Source organism: Rhinatrema bivittatum, chromosome 5, assembly GCF_901001135.1.
Source record: "Rhinatrema bivittatum chromosome 5, aRhiBiv1.1, whole genome shotgun sequence".
Taxonomy (NCBI): domain Eukaryota; kingdom Metazoa; phylum Chordata; class Amphibia; order Gymnophiona; family Rhinatrematidae; genus Rhinatrema; species Rhinatrema bivittatum.
In genome coordinates this window covers 214,294,838-214,316,192 of record NC_042619.1, presented here as the reverse complement: position 1 = coordinate 214,316,192, position 21,355 = coordinate 214,294,838, and the positions used below count along the sequence as shown (strand labels likewise).

Below are 21,355 nucleotides of genomic sequence, written 5' to 3'. Positions count from 1 at the left end.
CAACTCAGTGTCAATCCATCCATACATGTTGGACATTTCATCTCCTTGCTAACATTTGTGACTGGAAGTATAATTTGCCAAGTATACTACATTTTCAGACTGGACTATTTTTACCTCATCAAGAATTTTACAGAAATAACTGCACTACCTGCAGGATATGCACATCACACTGTGTTACAGGGCCTGTACTAACCACGGACCTGCCAAGGGCAGTTATTTCCTCCTAGTTATAAATGTGTTTACAATGAGAACATTTAAAAAAAGAAAACAGGAACATGTGAGTGTGATTACAATGCTAGATAAACACAATGCCTTCACTAAAACCTGTTCCTTGCATGCATCTCATTATAATTTTATGATCACTGAGTAGATGCTAAACTTGCAAAGTTGGGAATGCTCTGGACAAAGATACACAATGAATAAATTAGTTTACAACCTTGTGTCTGAATGGTGCTGAGGATTTCTTTTTATATTAAAGTAGATTAAAAAGATCATTGAGGATTAAATCTAAGCAGATTCAATGTAAAATGATCAAGAGAAACAGTTTTCATGAAAGCATGGATGTATGTTCTTTTCCAGAGATCTATATGAGAAATTAAATATATATATTGAGCTTGTGATATTATCAGTAATATTAATAAATGAGTACATTTTATGAAAACAAACAGTTAATGAATCAGACAGAACACTAATCTAATATCACAAATGAAATAGATAGCAATAATCAAATAAAGTAAACACACTGAACTGCTGAAAAGAATCAATCTATTTATGGAACTTTTTAATGCTAATGTGGTATTTATAGAAGGAAGTGGTTTTCTTATATTAGTTATTTGTGATTTGAAGTGGATAATTCTATACAGATTCTTAATGATTTTTTAAATTTAAACATTTTGGACTCTTAATATATAAACAAGACATTGTCCATCCAGGCCCTGATGGTGTCCTGAGGAAGTATTGGTACAGTACATCAGGGCTGGGTTACCTTTTCTGCAGGTGGTCTGGTAGTGGCCAAAGTGTCTGGCATCTGCAGAATCCATGAATTTTAAAACTGAGAAATAAAAAAAAAAAGTACTTGACAATTGTGATGCAGGAGGTTTGACCTGGTGACTCTTTGTACCTACTGGCAGCATTGTGGGAGCACTGGACTGTATGGTTTCTCTTTGTATCAGCCCTTTCCTTCCCACAGTGAGTCCTGAGATTTTCCTATAGCTTAAAGGTGAGCTTCCAAACTGAAAAGCTTGAGAATCACTGCTCTATGCATAGGAACAGAATAGGTTTTATTCTTTCCATTTGTGGTGCTTTGTTCTCATAAATATCAAATGCATAAAATCTCTGTAGCATTCCTGCTTCTCACTAAAGGAGCACTTCCTCCTGATGATTCAGGTAGGCTTGTTGTGCAGTCAGCTAGAAGTACCTCCCTAGCTAGATAATTTTTAAATCCAAGTAAACTATAAACTAAACTAATTTATAAGCCTGTCAAAGATGATGAACTCCTTCCCCAAATAGAACATTTCTCTTACTATTCCTCTATAGTGCAACAATGTTCCTTTGATTCAAATTTATAATTAGCATTATGAATGATTCAATCTCCAAATTAATTATTTAGCAGAATTCCTGATGGCATTTGTTCTTTTACAAAGAACTGAGAAATCAAGTTCAAGTCTTTTATATTTTCGGTCACAACTGAATCAATTTTTTAAAATGTTTTTAGTTCTTTAATGAGCTTCAAAATGTGATTATTCAATTTGAAGGCATCCTTATTTTTTTTGATGTAAAACAATTTTCTAGACAATGTTGAAACTGCTTCTGCATTACTGATTATCACATTTTGTTTTTGTCAATTGCATTCACGAATATAACATTTGAGGTTTGAACATTGATATTTTAGCTTCTACCAGCAAATTGAAATATTACTATAAATCTCAACATGTTTATGTTTCATGTGGAAACGGAATGTGACAAACAGGGTGACAAACGGTTTATATTAGCAATAACAGAGGAGGGCTCCTTCCTGCTGCTAGGTGCAGCCATTTTGTATGAAGGCAGTAAAGCATCGATGATGTCAGCAAGAGGAATCTCTCTACCTGACAATTGTTAGTCTCTTGACAGTATGGACCATGTGTGGTGCGGTGCCACCTGTTATCTTGGCAGATCAACGCTTCAAGAAAAGTTCCTATAATGTTTCCTCCCTCCCAGAAGTCCTTTTGCTGAACCTCTTTACTCAGTCTGCATGCTTCCCCAGCAATACTTTAGGTATTTTGCAAGAGAGAAAAAAAATGGAGACATCTTAGAATATGATCATAAAAATCACATTAAATTCATATCAACTCAATACCCTCTCCCACAGCTATCTTTACTAGGGTGGATTCGGTACAGACTCAATAAATGAACAGAAAGATTAGCAGGTAAGAGACATTTCTGTTATGTCTCTGCTAGTCTGTACCTCAGGAGTGTGCTACGTAGATGGGTTAAGGACAGCTTGCAGAATGTTTCTTCCCAGCATCCCATTCTGCTGATGTTCATGTGTCAATACAATAACATTTAACAAAGGTATGTATCAACCTCCAGACAGTAGCCTTACAAATCTCTGCTGCAGAAGCATCCACCCTCTCTGCCTGTGAAGTGGTCGGGGGCGTGTCGGGGGCGGGGCCGAACGATGCGGCATTTTGGGGGCGGGCCCGGGGGCGTGGTTTCAGGCCAGGGCGTTCCGGGGGCGTGGCCGCGCCCTCAGGAACCGCCCCCGGATCTGGTCTCGGCGCGCCAGCAGCCCGCTGGCGCGCATGGATTTACGTCTCCCTCCGGGAGGTGTAAATCCATGGATAAAGGTGGGGGGGGGTGGGTTAGGTAGAGGAAGGGAGAAAAAGGTAAGGGGAGGGCGAAAGAGCGTTCCCTCTGAGGCCGCTGAGGGAACGGAGGCAGGCTGTGCGGCTCGGCGCGCGCCGGCTGCCCAAAATCGACAGCCTTGCGCGCGCCGATCCAGGATTTTAGAAGCTACACGCGTATCTTCTAAAATCCAGCATACTTTTGTTTGCGCCTGCTGCGCAAACAAAAGTACACGATCGCGCAGTTTTTCAAAATCTACCCCAGAGTGCACCATTATTATTCGGTAACAATACGACATTAAGTGTAGTATGGTTTGTGACGTGGAATTTACATTGCTGAAATTCTCATAGGGGATTGTATGTTTTATTGCTATTTAACCTATCCGTTTGACTACAGTTGTTCGAGGGATAAAATAATTTCCAGGTAGGATCTTGAAATTGTGAGCTGGGTGCTCTAAGTCCGCTTAACCTTATTTATTAGCTTGCGTTGTTCTCTTTCTTGAAGACTTGTGTGAAAAGCCAGGTTTTGAGGTGTGTTTTGAAAAGTTTATGATTTCTCTGAAGTCTTAGATCAAGGGGCATAGTGTTCCATAACATGGGCCCTGCCAGGGACAGTGCACGTTCCCTAACCTGGGTTAGTCTTGCTGTTTTCACAGATGGAATGGTTAAGAGGGCTTTGTTTGCTAATCTTAAATTTCTATGTGGAACGTGTACTCGAAGTGCTGTGTTCAGCCATTCTGCTTTTTCATCATGGATTAGCTTGTGTATTGTGCAAAGAGCTTTGAACTTCACTCTTTGTTCTATGGGTAGCCAATGTAGTTCGGCAAGTGTATCTGTGATATGATCTTTTCTACTTTTTCCAGTGAGAACTCTAGCTGCTGAGTTTTGTAATATTTGCAGTGGTCGTATTGTAGTGTAGGGTAAGCCAAGTAGTAAAGCATTAAAGTAATCGGTGCTTGCAAATTTCAGTGCTTGGAGCACTTTGCGAAAGTTTGGCAATGATAGTAATGGCTTAAGTTTTCTGAGTATCATGAGTTTAGCATACCCTTCTTTGACCTTTAGTGTTATGTGCTGTTTGAGGTTTAGCTCTGTGTCAATTATTACTCCGAGGTTGTGTACCTTCTTGGCTAATTCAATTTTTTGGTTACTGTTAAGAATTATTGGAGTTTGTGTGATATTCATGCGCTTTCTTTCTAAGTGTATGAATTCAGTTTTATCGATATTAATTATCAGCTCCATTTGGTTGAGTAGTTGTTTTATTATGTCTAGATACATAATGGCTAGACATTGTTTTTTCAATAGTGTCTTCTATTGGTAGGATTAACTGAATGTCATCGGCGTAAACATAGTGTAAGACTCCTAGTCCTGCAAGGAGATGGCATAGTGGAAGTAGATATATGTTAAAAAGAGTAGCTGAGAGTGCTGACCCTTGTGGAACTCCTGTTTTTAGGGTAATTTTTTCAGATAGAGTGCTTTTTATTTGAACTTGGAATGTTCTGTTATTTAGATATAACCTGAACCATGCGATTGTTTTACCATGTAATCCTATTTCTTCAAGCCTTTTTATTAGTATTTTGTGATTCACTGTGTCAAATGCTGATGATAAATCCAGTAATATCAGAATGTAATGTTTTCCACTGTCGAATCCTCTTAGTATATTATCTGTTAGTGCGAGTAAAAGTGTTTCGGTGCTGTAGTGTTTACGGAACCCGTGTTGTGATGGGTAAAGGATATTGTTAATATCTAAGTGCTCAGATAATTGTTTTTGTACTGTTTTTTCAATTAATTTAGCCATTAGCGGTAGGTTGGATACCGGTCTATAGTTTGCTAGTGTTAGGGGGTCCATGTTTTTTTTCTTTAGTATAGGTTTGATGATTGCTCCTTTCAGTATTTCTGGCATGTGACCTTCTCCTAAGGAGGAGTTTATAATTTTTGCAAAGGTTGGTGCGGTGATTTCAGGAAGCTTTTTTATTTCAGATATGGGTAATGTATCTATTTGGTGCGGGGCAGGGTTAAGTTGTCTAATCATGTTCTTGACTTCACTGTTTATCTCTTCGAATTCGGACCATTGTGTCACGTCTCGTTTACACATTTTAATCTCTTGTTTGTGTGTCTTTGGTAGTTTGGTTCGCAGGTTCTCAATTTTATCGTTAAAAAATCTAGCTATTTCATTGCTTCTATTTTCGGGTAGGTTATCTGGGGAGTTTGAGGTATCTTTGGTAAGATTATCAACTATTTTGAAAAAGGTTCTAGGGTTGTTTGTGTATTTTTCTATCTTTGTGCTAAAGTACTTCTTTTTGGCTTCAAGAATTGCTTTTTTGTAGTATGCTAGTTTACGGTATTGTGTCAAGTGATCAGTTGTTTTATTGTACTCCTCTTGCTCCTTTGGGTTGCCAGCTGAATTAAACCAGCCCCTACTGGGGATGCAGTGCTATAAGCCTTTACACACATCATCTTAGGGCTTTCTCCGCCATTCTTAACTCCCACTTCTATCTAGTCCACGCCTTGATGGGAGAAACCTTTGGAATATGGAACGTGTTTACCTTGAGTCTGACCATTGTACAAAGGCTGCAGCTCCCTCACCTGAGGGATTGTGAGCGCTGCCTGCACAGCATCCTCAGCCCTGGCTGGCTTGAGAAGCAGAAGCCGGATTCCACAAGACAGTGTGCTGCACTCCAATGAATTATTGGGCTGGCCCTTCCACAAAGATCCTCTCCAAATACAATTTTTAAATGTCTTAAGGTTCAGGCACTGTAAACTTTATTCTGATGGAGATGCGGAGACAAGGCACAAGGTAGGTTATGCTACCTCCTGATTCAAATGAAAAGCTAATACATTTTACAAATGAAATTAAGAACTGTCCTTAAAACAATCTGATCACTAAAGCAGGAGTTCTCAACCCAGTCCTCAGGAAACACCCAGCCAGTCTGATTTTCAGGATATTCACAATGAATATAAATACATGCATATTCCTTATGAATATCATTAAAACTTGACTGGTTGGCTCTCTCTAGAGGACTGGGTTGAGAACCACTACACTAAAGAACTGAAGGAAAGGAGAAATGGAAATTGAAGACAGCATGGAGCTCATCAATTCTTCACACCAGATTCGCACCAAAAAATATTTTGTTCCTCCAGAAATGTAAGTAGTTCAAAAGGTGGCTTAATCAGTGCCTTCAAAACCAGATTTAAGCTCCAAATGTATGGCAATGGACTTCTAAATCTAAGGACTCTTCTAATATCAGAATAGGAAGAGAAACCTGCTTTTACCAATATATGGGTTTCAGAGTGCAATTTATGATGCTATTTGGGTTCTCTATTCTAATCCTGAAGCCCAGGTGTTGGTGAATGAGTTTTTTTTCTCAACCCTTTCTCTTGAAAAGGGGAACTAGATAGGGTTGCCCCTAGTCTCCTCTGCTATTTATTTAAACAATTGAACTGCTGGTGGTGACATTGAACGAAATGGTGGCTGAGGCAGAGAGTACGATCAATTCTCCTTTCTTTAAATTGTTTGCAGATGATATTTTACTCTTTCTGCCAAAAGCCAGAGAGTATATGCATAGAACATTGGAGATACTTTCATTATTTGGTAGTTTCTCTGGCCTACGGTTAAATCTGGACAAACCTGAAGCTTTAGTCATTTCAGGCAACTTACACACTACCTGGACAAATTTTCCTCTAAAGTGGGTGCAAAAAAGAATTAAGCATTTAGGTCTTTATATTCATTGGGACCCAAACATGTGGTATTCTCTGAACATTACTCCTCTCAAGAGTTTCAGACAATATGTGAAAAAATGGATGCACTTTTCAGTCTCACTCATGGGCCGGATAGCTTTTATAAAAATTATGCTCCTCCCAAAACATTTGTATGTTTTACAAATGATTCCATTTATCTTACTTCACAGGGTTGTTATGGGAATTTTACAAACTTGGTTGAGGTTTGTTTGGAGAGATAAATAGCCAAGTGTCTTTAAAAAAGCTTATGATACCTAAAGAGGATGGAGGGGGTGGGTTTCCCCAATATTCACCTAAATAAAACTGCTTGTAAAGAGGTATGGAAGCGATTGGATAGGTAATATTGGTCTTTACATTGATTTGTAATTAGAAAAGTCATTGGTAGCTCCACTTTCATTGTTATATATTCCCCATGCCTCGAGTAGCGATCTCCCCCTATATCTAGCTAATTCTCTTTGGATTAAAGCTTCCCAGGCTGCATGGAAGTATTTAAGAACTCATTTGGTCCTTCCATGGGAGAGACCATTTTTATTACCACTTAGAGGTAAATCCCCATTTTCCTCCTGGGTAGAGGATAGCTATTTATAAAGAGCTTGAAAAGCAATGGGCAGCACTGGTATTGCCCTTTATTAATCTACAGACTAAATGTGTTCACTCCTTTGATTACTGTGTAGCCAATATGGGGTTCCGGTCTCATAACTACCTAACTTATTCACAAATTAGGAGTTTATTAACTTCTCTTTTCATTTACAATCTGTTCATTATATATCGGGGGCCTTTCAAAGATTTTATTTTTTGAGCACTAGAAAGAACCATACACTGTCAGGGCTGTACAAATGTCTACACTCCATTCAATCTTATGGGATCCTGCATTCCTTGGCAGAGGTCTGGAGAAGAGATCTATGGGTAGAGATTGTTGATTAAATTTTTGTCTGTATTAATTCTTTATATAGGAGATCAGAGTATGTAATGATTAGAGAATTACAGTTTAGAATTCTACACAGAATGATCTACTCTTCGTCATGTGCTTTTAAAACCGGTATAGCAGATCATGGTAATTGTCTTAAATGTGGGCACAAGGATGCCAAGTTGAGTCATGGATTATGGAAATGTGAACAAATTCATCTCTTCTGGGAAAGTATTTTTCAATCCATAAGTAGATGGTGGCGGACCTCTTTACACTTTCGGTGGAGATATATGTGTTGGGTATGGATTCTGATAATGTAAGCATGGGTAAAGAGGGGAATGTGTTTCTTTTTAAGTGTTGCTTGGTGGGAAAACAATGTATCCTATTGAAGTGGTTGGACTCAAGACTCTCCCACGGATGGTCTCTGGCATAAAAAAACTGGTTGAGTTGCTGTGTTTGGAGTCATAGTCAATACAGAAGAAGATGTAATCATATCTATGGCAATTTACCAGAATTTGGACTCCCTTTGTAAAATCATTGCCAGAGGACATTCTATTTATAATCACGAGTTGGAGCTGCAGGTCTTAAGTGCTGCTTTTGTGGGATGGAATCCGTATAATCTGTATTGCCTGTTTTACATACCTTACTTAATACATTAGGATAAATCATATTAATCCATCGTAATGTAGGGGCTGTAGGGAGGGGGGGAAGGGTATGGATATCTGTTCAATTTCTAAATTGTTTTACAGTGCTTTCTATGTTGCTGGTTGGAAAATAATAAAAAGTTTATGCAAAAATAAATGAGATGAATCAGAGCTGGGTATCTCTGAACCAGTCATTGTTTCAGAGGGCAAAACAAATCTAACATATTTCAAATTTTAGAAATATAAGTATGGCAAAGCCAACAAATTGCTGGCGAATTTAGACAGAATACGAGGTCAGTGTTCTGTGATTACTGGTATCAGAAATGTGGCAGGGGAGATGCAGCACTCTGCTCGTGAGATTGAAGCACGATTTTGGGGTTTTTTTCTAAAATTACTGAGTAAGCAGCCTGAAGATGCTGTTCAAAAACCTTTTTTTCAGGATTTCCCCTGGCCCAAAGTGAAGTCAGAGAAAATAGATATGTTAAACTCTAGGATCACAGAACATACAGACGCGTATGTGGTCATACAAAATCTAAAGGTGAGCAAGGCTGTGGAAATGGTCAGGTTAGGGTCTGAGTTCTATAAGATTCTTAAATTCCCATTACTCCCAGTGCTAACAGAGGGCACGAAGCAATCCTTAATAGTTGCAGTTCCTAAGAAAAATAAAGATCTGAGTGAAGCAGGTTCGTACCATTCCATCTCTCTAATAAATGTAGATTTGAAACTCTTGGCAAGCATTCTTGTAATTCAAATCAGTGCCATTACTTCCAGAAATTATTCACCCAGACCAAACTGGCTTTGTTAAAGGCAGACATGGGGTTCGAAATGTAAGGAAACTTATAGCTGCCTTATTGCAAAGTCAAAATGAACAGACCTTGGTTTTGAGTCTGGACGCCGAAAAAGCGTTTGTCTCAGTAACATGGAATTATATGTTCTGGGCTCTGAGGCAGATTGGCTTTACAGACATGACATGGCTAAAAGCTTTATATGACAACCCATCTGCCTGATTATTAATAAATGGGAACATTACATATATCTTTGAATTGCAAAGGGGGGTCCAAAAGGCTCTTTCGCCACTGCTCTTTATTATGACTGTGGAGCCTGTAGCTTGAGTCCCATGGGACCTTTCTCTTTTACACAGGGTTAACATTAATGAAATTATACAAGGTATCAAGACAACTGAGTTTCAGGATGAATAAGGGTTGGGGCTTGAGGTCATAGGGCCTATTTTGTTAGTAGGGGGGGGGGGGGTTGAAGGAACACAAATTGGAAAAAAAACATCGACAGAGAACTATGAGTTGGATGATTATATGACCATTGTATTCTTTTTTGTTATTGATAAATTTATACATGTTTAGGTCTTGGAGAATATAGCCTGGAATATTTTTTCACTCAGCACATAGTTAAGTTCTGAAATTGATTGCTAGAGGATGTGATTACAGCAGTTAGTGTAACTGGGTTTAAAAAAAAAAGGTTTGGATAAGTTCCTAAAGGAAAAATCCATAAACTGCTATCAATTAATAAGCAATGGTAGATTATGATTTATTTAATATTTGGGTACTTGCCAGGTACTTGTGACTTGGATTGGCCACTGTTGGAAACAGGATACTGGGCTTGATGTACCCTTAATCTGACCAAGTATGACATATCTTACGTTCTTATGTGACTTTTTGCAAAAATTTGTTCTTGAATTTATCATCTGTTTTCTGCTGAATTAACAATTTTCAAAAGAAAAAAAAAGAAATGCCCATTGAGATATTTAACAACAGTGGGTTTCAAAAATCTCTCTCTGTATGCTTCTCAACTCACCAGGAGTCTCATTCACTCCATGCCTGACCTTCACCCTCTGGTATCCAGAGGTTGTTCCTTTCTGTCTGAGTTTGGTCATTCACAGACAGACAGAACAGGGTACTTGTAACCTGGACTAGAAACTGTTGGAGACAGGATGCTGAGCTTGATGGACCTTGGTCTGACTCAGCATGGTACTACTTATATTCTTATCCTCCTATAATCTGTGCAGGGACAGCTCCGAAACCTCTTTCTGCCTTCCAATTTTTAATCCATGAAGGAACAAAGCAGCTCTCTTAATAAAACCAAATGCTGGCTTATGAGACATTTCAGGAGGACCTTGCAAGCCTGGAAGACTGGGCATCCAAATGGCAGATAAAATTTGATGTGGACAAGTACAAAGTGATGCACATAGGGAAAACCCCCCCAATCCAAATCTTAGTTACATGATGTTATGTTCCATATTATAAGCCACCACCCATGAAAAGTATCTAGGCATTATTGTGGACAGTAGACAAATCCTTGGCTCAGTGTGTGGCTGTGGTCAAAAAAGCAAACAATGTTAGAAATGATTAGGAAAGGAATGGAGAATACAATGGAAATTATACCAATATCTCTGTATCGCTCCATGGTGCAATCACGCCTAGAACCTTGTGCGAAATTCTGGTCACTACACCTCAATAAAGATATAGCGGAACTAGAAAAGATATAAAGAAGGGCAACTAAAACGATAAAGGAGATGGGATGGCTCTCCTATAAGGAAAGGCTAAAGAGGTTAGGGATCTTCAGCTTGGAGTAGAGACAGCTGAGGAGAGATGTGACAGAGGTCTATAAAATCATGAGTGAAGTGGAATGGCTAAATGCAAATTGGTTGTTTACTCTTTTAAAAAATACAAAGACTGGGGGACACGCCATGAAGTTACTAAGTAGCATATTTAAAACAAATCTGAATATATATATATATTTTTTTATTAGGCACACAATTAAGGTCTGGAATTCATTGCCAGAGGATGTGGTAATGGCAGTAGCTGGATTTAAAAGAAGTCTGGATAAGTTTCTGTAAGAAAGATTCATAAATTGTTATTAACCAGGTAGACTTAAGGAAAGCCACTACTTATCCCTGAGCATAAGCAGCATAGGATCTACTATATGAGATTTTGCCAGGTATTTGTGACCTGGATTGGCTTCTGTTAGAAACAAGATACTGGGCTCAATGGATCCTAGGTTTGACTCAATATGGCAGTACTTATTGTTGGTTGTTACTGAACCCTGCACCTGGTAAGGGGATACCTAGGCATTAGATATATGCTCTTTCCTGTCCCCAGACAATCCTTTTCCATAGGAGAGCACCCCAGACAACTCAGCTAGGCAATGCCTGCTATTTCAGGCCTGCAGCTTCAAACTGTGAATGAAAGTGGCCGTGGCCAAACTATGACCAGGACTGCAGTCCTGTGGCCTTTTTTCAAATTCCAATACAGTCCCGTCTGTCAGCCAGATTTGCTGCATGATGACCATTGTTCTTCAGAAAAGCCTGTGTTACTCCGCAGAAAATAGCTACATGCAGAATAGAAGCCCTAAAACATGTTGGTCCAGCTTCTGCATGCAAACTCATCAATGAGATGACTGAGGGAGGAGCAGCTGCAGAAGGGATTGTGGGAGGAAGACAACATTATGGGATCTCTTCCTAAGAAGGCTGATATTAGTCTGGCAAACCAGCGAGTAGCACTGTATACCCCACAGTGGCAGAGAAGTAACAGAAGCCTCCTGTTTCCTGCAATGGGGTTGGCTTGCTGACATCATTCCTCTGCTGCAGCACAGAACTGGAGCTTTGCAGCAGCAGCAGGAGGGGGCCCTTTTCAAGGTCATGGTTTGCCAATGACTGAAACTTAATGCCCTGAGGGTTCTTTCAGCCAGGCTGCACTATAAGAAGAAAGAGATCTAGACGTCATAGTGGATAACACATTGAAATAGTCGGTTCAGTGTGCTGCAGCAGTCAAAAAAGCAAACAGAATGTTGGGAATTATTAGAAAGGGAATGGTGAATAAATCAGAAACTGTCATAATGCCTCTGTATCGCTCCATGGTGAGACCACACCTTGAATACTGTGTACAATTCTGGTCCCCGCATCTCAAAAAAGATATAATTGCGATGGAGAAGGTACAGAGAAGGGCGACCAAAATGATAAAGGGAATGGAACAGCTCCCCTATGAGGAAAGACTAAAGAGGTTAGGACTTTTCAGCTTGGAGAAGAGACGGCTGAGGGGGGATATGATAGAGATGTTTAAAATCATGAGAGGTCTAGAACGGGTAGATGTGAATCGGTTATTTACTCTTTCGGATAATAGAAAGCCTAGGGGGCACTCCATGAAGTTAGCATGTGGCACGTTTAAAACTAATCAGAGAAAGTTCTTTTTTACTCAACGCACAATTAAACTCTGGAATTTGTTGCCAGAAGATGTGGTTAGTGCAGTTAGTATAGCTGTGTTTAAAAAAGGATTGGATAAGTTCTTGGAGAAGTCCATTACCTGCTATTAATTAAGTTGACTTAGATAATATTACTGACACAATTGGCTACACTGTAAATATTATACTGTTCAGTTGTCCCTCCCCTTTCTAAATCCAAGTTATTTCTCCCTGTTTCATTGTAACTTTTTCACATCCTTACTATTGTTTAAGATGTTTGAACTTTGATTATTGATTATTATGTTACTCCCTGCCTTATTCACATTGTTAAATGTAAACCGGGTTGATGTGATTCTTGTCATGAAAGTCGGTATAAAAAAAAAACAAAAAAAACTAACCATTGCTATTACTAGCAACAGTAACATGGAATATACTTAGTTTTTGGGTACTTGCCAGGTTCTTATGACCTGGATTGGCCACTGTTGGAAACAGGATGCTGGGCTTGATGGAACCTTGATCTGACCCAGTATGGCATGTTCTTATAAGCCACCAGGAAATTTGAAGGTGACTGTTTTCCTTTTAAAAGTGGGCTATGTTTCTGGTAGGTTTGGCCCATATATAAGAATAGCTAGCGATGAACCATGCACCTCAAGTGGAAAAGCAAACTGGTGTCAGCATTCCATGATGGTAGCTGTCCTTCATACCTGCATTGTGCTTTGCCAAATATTTGTCTTTGTACTGCTTTTTCTTCTTTCCAAACCAGGTACAGCTGGCCTGCTGCTCTTGTTTTGTTTTCTCCATGGCAATACAAGCTACTCGCCTAGTAGACAAAAGATGGAAAAACAGAAAAACTAATTAATATGCCCATGTTGAAGACAGAACAATGTAATATTCTCAGCTTGATGAATAAGAAATAGAGACACATACGTTAGCAACAAAGGAGAGAGGCAGCAGTACTATCAAAAATATTTTCATACCTAATTTAGTTGGCAGTTAAGGAAAAAGCATTAAGATGCCTTTATTACATCTGATTTATATTTTTTTCCTGAGATCTTGGTATTTTAAGTTTGGGAATATTCTTCCTAGGTGGAATGCTATTGTATGGATTCCTATTCAGGATCGCATGGGAGCATTACACCTGATATATATAAAGCAGGAACTCTGCATGATCAGTGGACTTAAGGAAGGAGATATATCCATGCCCCCTGCTTTTAAGTAACAAAAGGCATACAAGTGTAAGAACTAAGATATAGTAAAAAAAAAAAAAAAAAAAGATATCAGGAAATAATTTTGAAGATTAGCTAGTACTGCTGTTTAAAAGGTCATGTGAGGCATTATGCTCTTTGAGTTTTTATCTCTGACTTTTCAATTTTGCTGTTTGACTACCATTAAAAGTATTAAACAATAAACAATAAAAAACTGGTTCATACTAGTTGTCATGTCTAAATGACATCACACACAGCAAATGTTGCTTACCTGTAACAGGTGTTCTCACAAGACAGCAGGATGTTAGTCCTCACATATGGGTGATATCATCAGGATGGAGCCCAATCACAGAAAACTTCTGTCAAAGTTTCCAGAACTTTGACTGGCCCCTACTAGGCATGCCCAGCATGGCACTAACCCTGCAGCCAGCAGGGGTCCCCCTTTAGTCTTATTTAATAGCTACAGGCAGTGCCGAAAAAATAAAACAAAACGTTACGAACCCAAAACCCAGGGGCGGCGGGCAGGTTTCGTGAGGACTAACATCCTGCTGTCCTGTGAGAACACCTGTTACAGGTAAGCAACATTTGCTTTCTCACAGGACAAGCAGGATGGTAGTCCTCACATATGGGTGAGTACCGAGCTGAGGATGTCCGAACATACACCAAATGTACCCAACGGCGTGCAACAGGCACAACAACTGGGGTGAATTTGGTAGAGGACATCCTGAACCCCACTGGACAGGCGGAAGGGTGTTGGTACATCACGTTGGAAATAGGTTATGCAGGACAGATTGGCCGAAGATGGAATCTTGTCTTCCGGCTTTGTCCAAGCAATAGTGGGCTTTAAAGGTGTGGAGAGAACTCCAGGTGGCAGCCCTACAAATGTCAGGAAGCGGTACCGATCGTAGGTGTGCTACTGAAGTTGCCATGGCCCTCACAGAGTGTGCTTTAACACGGTCTTGGAAAGGAATACCTGCTTGCTGATAGCAAAAAGATATGCAGTCCGCCAACCAGGAGGAGAGAGTCTGCTTACCTACAGGTTGCCCTAGTTTGTTGGGATGGAAAGAGACAAATAACTGAGTGCTCTTCCTGTGGGCAACTGTACGGTCTAGGTAGAACGCTAGAGCCCGTTTACAGTCAAGGGTATGCAGAGCCTGTTCCCCTGGGTTGGAGTGGGGCCTGGGAAAGAAGATAGGTAGTATGATAGATTGATTAATGTGAAACTCCGAAACTACCGTAGGCAAAAACTTAAGGTGAGTGTGGAGTACCGCCCGGTCCTGCAGGAGTTTAGTGTAAGGTGGATAGGTAACTAGGGCCTGTAACTCACTAACCCTGCGAGCTGAAGTGATAGCTAAAAGGAAAATCACTTTCCATGTGAGATATTTTAGGTCACAGGAGTGAAGAGGTTCGAAGGGTGGTTTCATGAGCCGCCCGAGAACCAGATTAAGGTCCCAAGAAGGGGCCGGAGGACGTAAAGGAGGCTTGATATGGAGTAAGCCTTTAAGAAAACGAGTTACGAGGGGTTGTACTGATATAGGGACATCCCCGACACCTTTATGGAAGGCGGCTACCACACTGACATGCATTCTGGTGGAAGAGGTCTTTAGACCTGATTCCGATAAATGCCAGAGATAGTCCAAAAACCTTGGGATTCGACAGGAAAAAGGATCAAGGGATTGCAAAGAACACCATGATGTATACCTTTTCCATTTATAGGAATAAGACTTTCTTGTGGAAGGCTTCCGAGAAGCAATAAGGACACGAGAAACCAAATCTGAAAGGTTAAGTGGTTGAAGGATTAACCTTTTAACATCCATGCCGTCAGGGACAAGGCCTGAAGATTGGGATGGAGTAGGCATCCGTCGTTCTGAGTGATCAGAAGCGGGTGCGTTCCCAAGGGAATGTGCCTGCGGATGGAGAGATCCTGGAGTATGGGAAACCAAACTTGGCGTGGCCAGTAAGGTGCTATCAGGATCATGGTTCCCTTGTCCTGACGGAGCTTCATGAGAGTCTTCGAGAGAAGAGGAAGTGGAGGGAATGCATAAAGCAGACCGGTTGCCCACGAGAGGGAGAATGCATCTCTGGGCTGAGAGCGCTCGCTCCGAATGAGGGAGCAGTAATTGTCCACTTTGTGGTTCTGAGGGGACGCAAAGAGGTCTATTTGGGGTAACCCCGTTGTTGGAAAAGAGAGGTCGCTACCGAGGGGTTGAGCGACCACTCGTGTAGTTGGAAGACACGACTCAGTTTGTCTGCCAAGACATTGTGCACTCCCGGCAAGTAGGTGGCCCTGAGGTACATCGAGTGGGAGAGCGCTTCCGCCCAAATCTGCGCAGCTTCCTGACACAGAAGGAAGGAGCCTGTGCCTCCCTGCTTGTTGATGTACCACATGGCCACCTGGTTGTCCGTCTGAATCGGGATAACGTGATTTGATAGAGAATCCTGAAAAGCTCTGAGAGCATATCGCATTGCTCGAAGCTCCAGGAAATTTATCTGGCGTTTGGCTTCCTCTGGAGACCAAAATCCTTGTGACTGCAGATTGTTCGCATGAGCTCCCCAGCCGAGTTTGGAAGCATCGGTGGTGAGAATGAGTTGAGGATCTGGCAGATGAAAAGGCAGTCCCTGGAGGAGATGGTTCTGATCTTTCCACCAGGCGAGAGACAAACGGAGTGCGTCGGTGATGTGAACAATGGTTGACAGAGGCTGAGTCGCTTGAATCCATTGTGACCTCAGAGTGCAATGCGTGACTCTCATGGCCAGGTGGGCCATTGGTGTGAGATGGACTGAGGACGCCATGTGTCCGAGAAGGACAAGGAATTGTTGAGCTGTTGCTGTGTTCTGAGACTGCAACTGGTGAGCGAGAGAAACGAGGGTTTGCACTCGTTGATGAGGAAGAAAGGCTTTTGCCTGTAAGGTGTCCAAGTCTGCCCCAATGAACGACAAGGTTTGAAATGGGACTAAATAGGATTTCTCATAATTGACGAGAAATCCTAGAGAAATTAGAGTATGTAGGGTCAAATCCAGGGACGATCGAGCGGCTTGCTGGGTTGGGGCCCTGATTAACCAGTCGTCTAGATAGGGGTAGACGTGAACACCTTCTTTCCTGAGAAAAGCTGCGACAACCACGAGACATTTGGTAAAGACTCGTGGTGCCGATGCTAGGCCAAATGAAGCACTCGGTATTGATAGTGCTTTGGGCCTACTAAAAATCTGAGATACTTGCGATGAGCCGAAGCTATCGTAATGTGGGTGTACGCGTCCTGGAGGTCCAGAGAGCAGAGCCAGTCTCCTCTTTGTAGAAGAGGTAGAAGCGAGCCCAAGGTTACCATCTTGAACTTTTCCCGCTGGAGGTACTTGTTGAGGGCACGTAGGTCCAGAATTGGACAAAGCCCCCTGGATTTTTTGGGGATCAAAAAGTACCAGGAATAGAACCCTAGGCCTTGTTGTGAAAGATGGACGGGTTCTATTGCTCTTAACTGGAGAAGAAGGGAAACCTCCTGCTCCAGAGGGAGAGAGTAGTCGTTTACTCTCCACGCATGTAGAGGTGGTGAATCCGGTAAAAGAGCAAGAAAGTTCAGGTGGTAACCCTGAGCAATGATTGCTAGCACCCATTGGTCGGTTGTGATTGATTGCCACATGTTGTGAAAGTGGCACAATCGACCTTCCACTGGTATGCGTGGCAGAGGGATCAGGCTGCTGCTCTCCAAGGGAATGTCAAAAACCTGAAGCAGGCCCCGGCTGGGGAGCTGCTTGTGGCTTTTTTTTTCTTTTTAATTCTTTATTTATCAGTTTTTAAGATATACAAGCATACAACTTGATTCAGAAATTTGGGTGGAAACAGACAATTAACAATTGTACTATTCAAATATTGAGACATTTATAATCAATCTATATATGTCTATTTTTACACCTCTATACTAAGTCCTCTATAATGGGGAAAGAAGAGTAAAGAATTTTTACCAAGGCATATTCTTATTTCACAAACTAAAACAAGGAAATATCAGACAATCATAACAAGGTTTCCTATAATTAAACAATAGTTAGTTTATCACTGAGGTATTTTATCTGTGCTATTCAGGGAATGATCTTTTTGTTTATCTAGCAAGAATTTCTTCAACTGTGAGGGTTGATAGAAATAATATTTAACCTTTTGGCATTCTATGCAACATTTACAAGGAAATTTCAATTTATATGAAGCTCCCAATTTTAACACTTCAGCTCTTAAACTAAGAAATTCTTTCAGCCTTTTTTGGGTTTCCTTAGTTACATCCGGATACATTCTAACAGATAATTGATAAAACTTTTCTCCAATATTCCTGAAAAAGAGTTTCTGAACCCACTCCTTGTCAGTATTCAAAAGAAAAGAAATTACCAGAGTAGCAGATTGTATTGACTCTAGATTTGTTGATTCCAATATATCAGTAACATTTAATGGGATTGATGGTGACGACCCTTTATCATTTTCACTTAAATTTTTCCATTGAGGAATATAGTAAATTTGAGTTAATGGGGGTAAGGTTTGCTGGGGAATTTTTAATACTTCCATAGCATATTTATTCCAAAGCTCTCTAGCAGAGAGGTGTGGGAGTTTTGGGAAATTCACCAACCTTAAATTTTTGTTCCTTTGTTGATTTTCCAAACCCTCCATTTTTCTAGTAAGATATTGATTTTCCTTTATCATTAACTCATTTAGATGTTTTAATTTCTTTAGTTCACCAGTATTTTTTTCTATAACCTGATCTCTTTTTCCATCATCCATTATTATCTTATTGATTTTAATATCCATTTCCTCCATATTACTCATAATTGGGTTCAATTGTAGTGTAACATTCTTATTTACTATAACCAAGGCTTCCCAGATAGTTTCTAAAGAGAAAATTTGAGGCCTTTCTATAGATATTGTTTCGATTTTTCCTCTTTTAAAGTTCTGCTCCTGAAGAGACACAGAAACCTCAGTTGATTTCCCCTCTGGAGTACTAGAAAAACTAGTTTGTCCTGCCAATGACTCTGTAGTTAACCCCGGACCATTCCCCAACTCGCCCACTTCTATAGGCTGTGGGTTGTCCATATTCAGGTCTGTTCTTACGTTCGCAGGATTCACCGGGGGGATCCTAACTTCCAGGGAGAAAGAGGTCTCAATTTCACGAAATTTTGCCATGCCTTCCTGCAAAATTTCAAGTGAATCATCACCCGGATGAAGGGATACCTTTCTGATATGGGCGTCCATTGGGCCCAATACCAGACTAGCCAAGTTATCATCCACAAGCCGCTCCCTTGCCCTTCTTTTCCGGGCCGAGTGAGGCATTATCTTTTTTTTAGGAAAATAGGGATCAAACAAACAGTACTTATCTTGGCTAGGCTGATAGTCTTATTCTTGATTCCCCTTGGAGAAAGAGAGGTAATTGATTTACGTTTCTAAAATATTTGTCCGAGTCCGTCCGATGCCGGGCGAAGCCGGGCAAAGCCAAACAAGGCGCGCCCCCCTTGGGCGCGCGCGGTTTTGGCAGCACGCCGGCGTCAGCTGCGCGCCGCAGTGGGCCTGATTTTATTAGGCCACTTCCTGGGTCCCGCCCTCCACGTCGAGGAACATAGTGAAGTCACCTTCTGGGCAAGAAGCAGCTCACCCCGGGTAATTCAGGAAATGCAAGGCAGGCAATCGTTCCCTCTCGATCTCAGCTTGGAAGTAAGAAGGGCCCGATTTTATTAGGCCACTTCCTGGGTCCCGCCCTCCACGTCGAGGAACGTAGTGAAGTCACCTTCTGGGCAAGAAGCAGCTCACCCCGGGTAATTCAGGAAATGCAAGGCAGGCAATCGTTCCCTCTCAATCTCCGCTGCTTGTGGCTTTTGCTTCCGAGCCTGGTGGGGCTGAGATTTCTGATAAGGCCTCGTAACTCGGGACCTTGTTGGTGGAGGATAGTACTTTCTTGGACAGAAGAATGACTTCTTAGAGTCCTTCTTGAAGGGCTGTCTAGAGGGGAAGTCAGAAGGTATCGATGAGAGCTGTTTGAGGGTCTCATGATGGTCCTTTAATTCAGCCACTATTTGCTGAATCTGTTCACCGAACAGATTATTTCCTATACAGGGCAGGTCAGAGAGCCTGTCTTGTACTTCTGGGCGAAGGTCAGAAGACTTGAGCCAGGCCCAGCGTCTTGCCGAAATGGCAGCTGCAGACACTCTAGTGGAGGTGTTGAAGATATCGTAAGCTGTTCTTATCTCATGCTTTCCTGCTTCAAACCCCTTGTGAACAAGGGTTTGAAGATGTTCTTGTAATTGGTCAGGCAGGGTTTCAGAGAAGTCCTGTATTTGCTTGAAAATGACCCTATTGTATTGGGTCATATAAGAACATAAGAAAATGCCATACTGGGTCAGACCAAGGGTCCATCAAGCCCAGCATCCTGTTTCCAACAGTGGCCAATCCAGGCCATAAGAACCTGGCAAGTACCCAAAAACCAAGTCTATTCCATGTTACCGTTGCTAATGGTAGTGGCTATTCTCTAAGTGAACTTAATAGCAGGTAATGGACTTCTCCTCCAAGAACTTATCCAATCCTTTTTTAAACACAGCTATACTAACTGCACTAACCACATCCTCTGGCAACAAATTCCAGAGTTTAATTGTGTGTTGAGTAAAAAAGAACTTTCTCCGATTAGTTTTAAATGTGCCCCATGCTAACTTCATGGAGTGCCCCCTAGTCTTTCTACTATCCGAAAGAGTAAATAACCGATTCACATCTACCCGTTCTAGACCTCTCATGATTTTAAACACCTCTATCATATCCTCCCTCATTCGTCTCTTCTCCAAGCTGAAAAGTCCTAACCTCTTTAGTCTTTCCTCATAGGGGAGTTGTTCCATTCCCCTTATTTTGGTAGCCCTTCTCTGTACCTTCTCCATCGCAATTATATCTTTTTTGAGATGCGGCGACCAGAATTGTACACAGTATTCAAGGTGCGGTCTCACCATGGAGCGATACAGAGGCATGATGACATTTTCCCGTTTTATTCACCATTCCCTTTCTAATAATTCCCAACATTCTGTTTGCTTTTTTGACTGCCGCAGCACACTGTACTGATCGTTTCAATGTGTTATCCACTATGACACCTAGATCTCTTTCTTGGGTTGTAGCACCTAATATGGAACCCAACATTGTGTAATTATAGCATGGGTTATTTTTCCCTATATGCATCACCTTGCACTTATCCACATTAAATTTCATCTGCCATTTGGATGCCCAATTTTCCAGTCTCACAAGGTCTTCCTGCAATTTATCACAATCTGCTTGTGATTTAACTACTCTGAACAATTTTGTGTCATCTGCAAATTTGATTATCTCACACGTCGTATTTCTTTCCAGATCATTTATAAATATATTGAAAAGTAAGGGTCCCAATACAGATCCCTGAGGCACTCCACTGTCCACTCCCTTCCACTGAGAAATTGCCCATTTAATCCTACTCTCTGTTTCCTGTCTTTTAGCCAGTTTGCAATCCACGAAAGGACATCGCCACCTATCCCATGACTTTTTACTTTTCCTAGAAGCCTCTCATGAGGAACTTTGTCAAACGCCTTCTGAAAATCCAAGTATACTATATCTACCGGTTCACCTTTATCCACATGTTTATTAACTCCTTCAAAAAAGTGAAGCAGATTTGTGAGGCAAGACTTGCCCTGGGTAAAGCCATGCTGACTTTGTTCCATTAAACCATGTCTTTCTATATGTTCTGTGATTTTGATGTTTAGAACACTTTCCACTATTTTTCCTGGCACTGAAGTCAGGCTAACCGGTCTGTAGTTTCCCGGATCACCCCTGGAGCCCTTTTTAAATATTGGGGTTACATTTGCTATCCTCCAGTC

At 41.1% G+C, this 21,355-nt stretch overlaps 1 protein-coding gene across 8 annotated transcripts in view; it reads right to left on the bottom strand.

Annotated features, from left to right (window-relative positions):
* The window catches only part of CASK (calcium/calmodulin dependent serine protein kinase), a 1,033,919-nt gene that overhangs the window by 80,831 nt on the left and 931,733 nt on the right, over positions 1-21,355 (bottom strand). For 5 of the 8 annotated variants that reach the window (XM_029603127.1, XM_029603128.1, XM_029603131.1 and 2 more), the window contains 2 exons: positions 13,007-13,122; positions 986-1,051 (listed from right to left, as the gene is read on the bottom strand). In XM_029603127.1, the coding sequence (XP_029458987.1) occupies positions 986-1,051; positions 13,007-13,122 (182 nt within the window). The remainder of the gene's footprint in view (positions 1-985; positions 1,052-13,006; positions 13,123-21,355) is intronic. The other 3 variants (XM_029603129.1, XM_029603132.1, XM_029603134.1) reach the window with 1 other exon arrangement.